This window comes from Cajanus cajan, chromosome 10 (genome assembly GCF_000230855.2).
Source record: "Cajanus cajan strain Asha chromosome 10, NIPB_CcT2T_4, whole genome shotgun sequence".
Taxonomy (NCBI): Eukaryota; Viridiplantae; Streptophyta; class Magnoliopsida; order Fabales; family Fabaceae; genus Cajanus; species Cajanus cajan.
Genome location: NC_138526.1, coordinates 4,414,572 through 4,421,163, shown reverse-complemented (window position 1 = coordinate 4,421,163; position 6,592 = coordinate 4,414,572). Strand labels below are relative to the sequence as shown.

The 6,592-nt window shown below is 43.4% G+C and overlaps 1 protein-coding gene across 1 annotated transcript; it reads right to left on the bottom strand.

Annotated features, from left to right (window-relative positions):
* Positions 1 to 215: 215 nt before the first annotated feature.
* On the bottom strand, positions 216 to 5,908 carry LOC145952806 (uncharacterized). Its single transcript, XM_083065821.1, has 2 exons — positions 3,706 to 5,908; positions 216 to 2,362 (listed from the first exon to the last, which is right to left on the bottom strand). The coding sequence occupies exon 2, from the start codon at positions 2,357 to 2,359 to the stop codon at positions 500 to 502; it is 1,860 nt and encodes a 619-aa protein (XP_082921947.1). The 5' UTR covers positions 2,360 to 2,362; positions 3,706 to 5,908; the 3' UTR covers positions 216 to 499.
* Between the last annotated feature and the right edge of the window lie 684 nt (positions 5,909 to 6,592).

Sequence of the window (6,592 nt, the reverse complement as noted above, 5' to 3'; positions counted from 1 at the left end):
ACTCATCAGTCTCCTCCTCGGATTCTCTATCTTCCTCGGTTTTCTCCTTTTCTTTTCCTTTATTCTTGGGAGCTTTATCGTGCAGATCTTCGGGAGTGTAGATCCTGCCACTCCTAGTCATGCCCCCAAGTCCAGCGATGTTGGAGATATCGCTGTCGGCAGAAGAGTGGATGTCGTATATCCACGGCACAGCCTTATTTGTTTTGTAGGGGAAAGGCCTCGGAGCGATGATCCTTAACGGTGTCGGACCTTCCCTTTCGTCTGTCTTGATTACCAACAACGGCGTCGTCGTGTGTTCGCTTTGCGCAGTTGTTGGTTTGCATTTAATGACCAACGGCGTGCGATCCATTCTGAACATACGCATTGATTATTTCTTTCTTTTTATTAACATTTATTATTAAATTACCGGGAGGGATAAATGCAAATGAATGACTATGAGATGCAAAGGCAATAAATCTCAAGAATTCGATTTTATTCATTGAAGAAAGTGTACAACTTTTTATACAATGCTTTGAAGTAATTTTTTACAATAAGAGAAAAGCCGGTAAAAACCCACAGGCGGGTTCATGTTTCTTTGCCACTCATCTTCGGCTTCCTCGATGTGACGACCCATTGCTTTAATCTGTGTATGGACCGCTTGGCTCATATCGTCACTGATTTTCTGAGCCTCCTTCGCTTTCTGAGTATAGTAGTTGATCATGGCCTGTAGCTCATTAAGCTCGTCTTCGGCTCGATCCTTCTCCTCTCGGAGTCTAGCCATTTGTGCTAGTCCCTCTCTCTCCTTTTTGCGGAAATCGGAAAGGTTTGCGGCTTGTTGTTGAGCAACTTCCCGCCATTGTTGTGCATCGGATCGAGTCAAGAGCAGATCTTCTTGCATGTTCTTGATCAACTGAGCCTGCCTTGCATGTTCGGCTTCCAGGTGTGCTATCTTTGCATTGACTTCTTGGAGTTGACTACTCGGTTCAATCTTTGGCATTTTGGATGCCCGCGTAGTCTCCTCGTTGAGGTTAGCACACTCGTCCTTGAGCCGCTCTATCTCGTGGTCTTTCTTCTTGCATTGCCTTTGAAGACCATCAATAGTAAAACTGGATTCTTCATTTTTTTCTTCAAGAAACCTCATTTGAGCTTCCATACTCTCCAGCTTTTTGGTCAAGGCGTCGACTTGTTCTTGCATTAACCTCCTTGTGGTTGTGGTTGCGCAAGAGGTGGATGGTTGAGGCACCCCTCTCTCGTTCCTCCATATCTCGTAGTCGGTGGAGGCGGATACCCGAGGCTTTCCAAGCTCGCGATCTCCCTCATAGATTGGTTTCTCCCACGCTCTAATGACAGCATGCATGTCCCTCTGATGTTCGGAATCAAAGGAGAAACACAACCCTCCAAGCTCCTCTTTGGTAAGAACAATTTGAGTCCTCATGAGTTGCCTCATAGCCAATCTAGGTGAATAAGCTATGCAACCTCTGAGGCCCATTAATGGTACGCTTGGATAATTGCCGCATCTTGTTAATACATTGCTTGGACGGAACCAAGGACAAACCCACGTGAAGTGCTCAATACTCCACTGTTCCATCTCTTCCTTCCATTCGGAAGCATACCGGCGGCGTACGGGGATCTTCGAAAAACTTCTCAAAGGGTCGGGCAAAGACCCCATATGACTAGAGGCATAAAAGTGTGTGATGCCCCACACATACAACAAGGAGGTACAGCATCGGATAGTTTTCCCTTGCTTCTGTTGAGATAAGTTGACAGAAAGCAAGGTGTCGGCAAGAATGGCAGGCACGGGACTCTTCATATGTACGTCCCAAGCGAAGAAGGCGTCCATAGCAGCATGGTCCACTGTGTTAGCGTGAAAGGGGAATAGGATCATCCCAAACACGGCTAACGCTAGAGTCTTGTTGAAAGCTAACCAATCTCCCTCATCAGCCAAAGAAGAAAGGTGGTTTTCAATCATAGCAAGCTTCCAACCCTTGATACTGCCGTTCCCCACTAAAGCAGATAATCGTGGCGGTAGTTTGACTTGAGTGGCAACTCTCTCTACGGCCACATGATTTCCATGGAAAATATAGACCCCTGTTGATTTGGGCCATCGAAGCATGAGTTCGTACTCCTCGAGAGTAGGAACTAAGTCAAACTGGGGGAACTCGAAACAATGTAGATCGAGACTCCAAAAGTGGACCAATGCTCTCAGAAAGGATGGATCTACACAAATCTTCATCAAGTCGAGAACTCGTCCATAGGATTTTTCAAACTCCAAACGAGCCTCTCGTGGCATCAAGGTACAGAGGTGATCCAACCTCTCGGCACGGTATAATAAGAAGTCCACTTTCTTTAATTGCCCTTGCAATCCCCTAGATCCCTCCATGATCTACAATAAAATGCATGTTATGAGATGATGGAGATGAATATGCATGCATAGTGTTTATTTAACTAAACATTATCATGTTTCTTGGGATTTTCCTAACATGATGCATGATATTGCTTGGTTTGGGTAAATATCATTTTTTGTATTTTTGTATTTTTTGGGTGAAAAGGGAAACTGCCTACATGAATGTGATGAGGGTAGATGTTAACACCATGCACTAGAAGATCCTTATTTCTATTTATTTTTATTTTACTAAGGATGTTGTATGTTTAAAGAATGCAAACGTATGCTCATACAATGTCACATAGTCAATGCACAGACAATTCACTCATCCACGAACAGTCACGAGCGAATCACGAGGTAGGGGTCTCCTGCAGAAATGGTGCATATTCAAGGTAGGTTCTAACTGTTCTCACCAGTCCAAGGCCCCCAAGGTGCCCCCATTATAGGGACCCAATTCCTCTCGTCGTAGGTCGATGGAAAGTTCCAACGCACCGTCGGACTCAAGTTCATGGTTATCACCTTGAGTGATGTTTTCCGACAACGGTCTACGGGCACCTATAGACCCATTCGACAACCGGCCGTACTAACATCCACTCCCTATGGTTAATCACTCATGCCCCCGGGTATAGAGGGAACTGTTGTGTGCAAAGGTTTGTGTACAGTTTTTATTTCAAACAATTGCGTAAATTTAAAAATACAACAGTTATTAAAGCCAAATAGATAAACATGTTATCATACAAGTGAGGGGTAATAAAGTAATTTTAACTATTATTTGTTAAAAATAATCTGTCACTAAATGGGACTGACTCTCGAGGCTTCCCCAGTGGAGTCGCCATCTGTCGCCACCGGCCCGAAACGGGCTTTCGGCATTCGCGAGGGATGGTTGGACTCATTTATTTGTTTAAAAATAGTGGATTGCTAGAATGACTTATTCTCAAACTGAGACCTCGTCAAACGAGCAATTTTATTAAAAGGCTCACTAATCCATATTAATCCCAAGCGGGACCCTCCATGGATTAGTGGTTTTCATAAAAGGAGGGTTCGTGGAGTCGCCACCAATGTTTTACTCAAAACATTGGAAAAAGGGATAAGGCAATTGATTTAAAAATCAACTTTGGCCACTACAACCAGAGTTGGGTAAGGGAGTCGGTTACGCGTGGGGAAGGTGTTAGCACCCCACGGCGCCCCTTTCGGGTTCCCTATGACAGATTATTTTTTAAAAGAACAGTATAAAATTACTAAATTACCCCTATTTATTCTAAACAATTATAAATTGACTATCTACATGATGACAATTTAAATATGCACACAGAAAGCAGTAAAAGGAAGGATTGAAGGGAAACCTCTTGAAGCGTGCTTTTTATAAAAAATGAACTGGGAAGCGTTTTGGCGTTCCCACGCTCTACAAGCCCGCTCCTCGCTCTCCTAGAACAAAATTTTAACTAAGGGAATCAAAAAGATTTCCCCTCGACTTGGTTCGATCCTCAAGCAAAATGGCTCGGGGCTCAAGAACTTCGTCGGATCGACTCCCAGAGAGTTTTCTAGGGCAGAACACTGCTCAAAAACCCCAAAAATCTCAAGGAGGGAGTCAAAACTGAGTGAAAAAGTGTCGTTGGACGTCCAAATGACGTCATATTTATAGGGAATAGGCGCAATACGGCCTACAGGGCCAATACGGCCGTATTGAAATTTTTGAACTTCAATACGGTCGTATTGGAGTTCAATACGGTCGTATTGAAAGTCAGAAATTTCAATACGCCCGTATTGAGTTCGCAGCGGTCGTATTGAAGTGTCAATACGGTCGTACTGACTTCAGTACGGCCGTATTGAAGCTTCAATACGGCCGTATTAAGTTCAGTACGGCCGTATTGGGCTTTTTCCCTCCACTTCCTTATTTTTTAGCTATTCTAAGACCTCTAGACCTGCAGAGAACCCTCCTAGGGCTTTCCAGGAGTCCTTCTGGCTGATTATCCTTCAGTCTTCGAGAGTCTTCAAGCTTTATTTCCGACCCGGACAATTTTAGGGGTCTACAATCACCTTGAGTGATGTTTTCCGACAACGGTCTACGGGCACCTATAGACCCATTCGACAACCGGCCGTACTAACATCCACTCCCTATGGTTAATCACTCATGCCCCCGGGTATAGAGGGAACTGTTGTGTGCAAAGGTTTGTGTGCAGTTTTTATTTCAAACAATTGCGTAAATTTAAACATTCAACAGTTATTTAAAGCCATATAATAAAACATATTATAATACAAGCAAGGGGTAATGAAGTAATTTTAACTATTATTTGTTAAAAATAATCTGTCACTAAATGGGACTGACTCTCGAGGCTTCCCCAGTGGAGTCGCCATCTGTCGCCACCGGCCCGAAACGGGCTTTCGGCATTCGCGAAGGATGGTTGGACTCATTTATTTGTTTAAAAATAGTGGATTGCTAGAATGACTTATTCTCAAACTGAGACCTCGTCAAACGAGCAATTTTATTAAAAGGCTCACTAATCCATATTAATCCCAAGCGGGACCCTCCATGGATTAGTGGTTTTCATAAAAGGAGGGTTCGTGGAGTCGCCACCAATGTTTTACTCAAAACATTGGAAAAAGGGATAAGGCAATTGATTTAAAAATCAACTTTGGCCACTACAACCAGAGTTGGGTAAGGGAGTCGGTTACGCGTGGGGAAGGTGTTAGCACCCCACGGCGCCCCTTTCGGGTTCCCTATGACAGATTATTTTTTAAAAGAACAGTATAAAATTACTAAATTACCCCTATTTATTCTAAACAATTATAAATTGACTATCTACATGATGACAATTTAAATATGCACACAGAAAGCAGTAAAAGGAAGGATTGAAGGGAAACCTCTTGAAGCGTGCTTTTTATAAAAAATGAACTGGGAAGCGTTTTGGCGTTCCCACGCTCTACAAGCCCGCTCCTCGCTCTCCTAGAACAAAATTTTAACTAAGGGAATCAAAAAGATTTCCCCTCGACTTGGTTCGATCCTCAAGCAAAATGGCTCGGGGCTCAAGAACTTCGTCGGATCGACTCCCAGAGAGTTTTCTAGGGCAGAACACTGCTCAAAAACCCCAAAAATCTCAAGGAGGGAGTCAAAACTCAGTGAAAAAGTGTGGTTGGACGTCCAAATGACGTCATATTTATAGGGAATAGGCGCAATACGGCCTACAGGGCCAATACGGCCGTATTGAAATTTTTGAACTTCAATACGGTCGTATTGGAGTTCAATACGGTCGTATTGAAAGTCAGAAATTTCAATACGCCCGTATTGAGTTCGCAGCGGTCGTATTGAAGTGTCAATACGGTCGTACTGACTTCAGTACGGCCGTATTGAAGCTTCAATACGGCCGTATTAAGTTCAGTACGGCCGTATTGGGCTTTTTCCCTCCACTTCCTTATTTTTTAGCTATTCTAAGACCTCTAGACCTGCAGAGAACCCTCCTAGGGCTTTCCAGGAGTCCTTCTGGCTGATTATCCTTCAGTCTTCGAGAGTCTTCAAGCTTTATTTCCGACCCGGACAATTTTAGGGGTCTACAGTAACCGACTCCCTTACCCGACTCTGGTTGTAATGGCCAAAGTTGATTTATAAAATCAATTGCCTTATCCCTTTTTCCAATGTTTTGAGTAAAACATTGGTGGCGACTCCACGAACCCTCCTTTTGCGAAAACCACTAATCCATGGAGGGTCCCGCTTGGGATTAATATGGATTGGTGAATCATTTAATAAAATTGCTCGTTTGACAAGGTCTCAGTTTGAGAATACGTCATTCTAGCAATCCATATTTTTAAACAATTAAACGAGTCCAACCATCCTTCGCGAATGCCGAAAGCCCGTTTCGGGCCGGTGGCGACATGAGGCAGCCACCATTAAACTCTTTGTTGTGTTTCTTTTGCAGGTCCAGGAGCATCATATTTGAAGGATTAGTGGCGGATTAAACACTTGAATAAGTGTTGGAAATTTGTACATCAAAATCCGTCACTAATTGGTTACTAAAGCCATCATTTACTTGCTTTCTAGGCTAGTTTACATTTTTGCAAAATCTCTTGTATTTTAAACCAATTTGTAAAGCTTGGAGGGAGTATTAAGAAGCTGGTCAGGTATATCTAACTCCTTGGTAGCCTACTCACGTGTAGTACTAGTGGAAGTGGCTTGGAAATTTCATATGTTTCAAGCTTCCACTTAGGGTATCCGACTAGTTGCTTATCTTGCTTCTT

Coding starts and splice junctions, on each gene's coding strand:
- LOC145952806 (XM_083065821.1), bottom strand. CDS start 2,359: ATGGAGGGATCTAGGGGATTGCAAGGGCAATTAAAGAAAGTGGACTTC.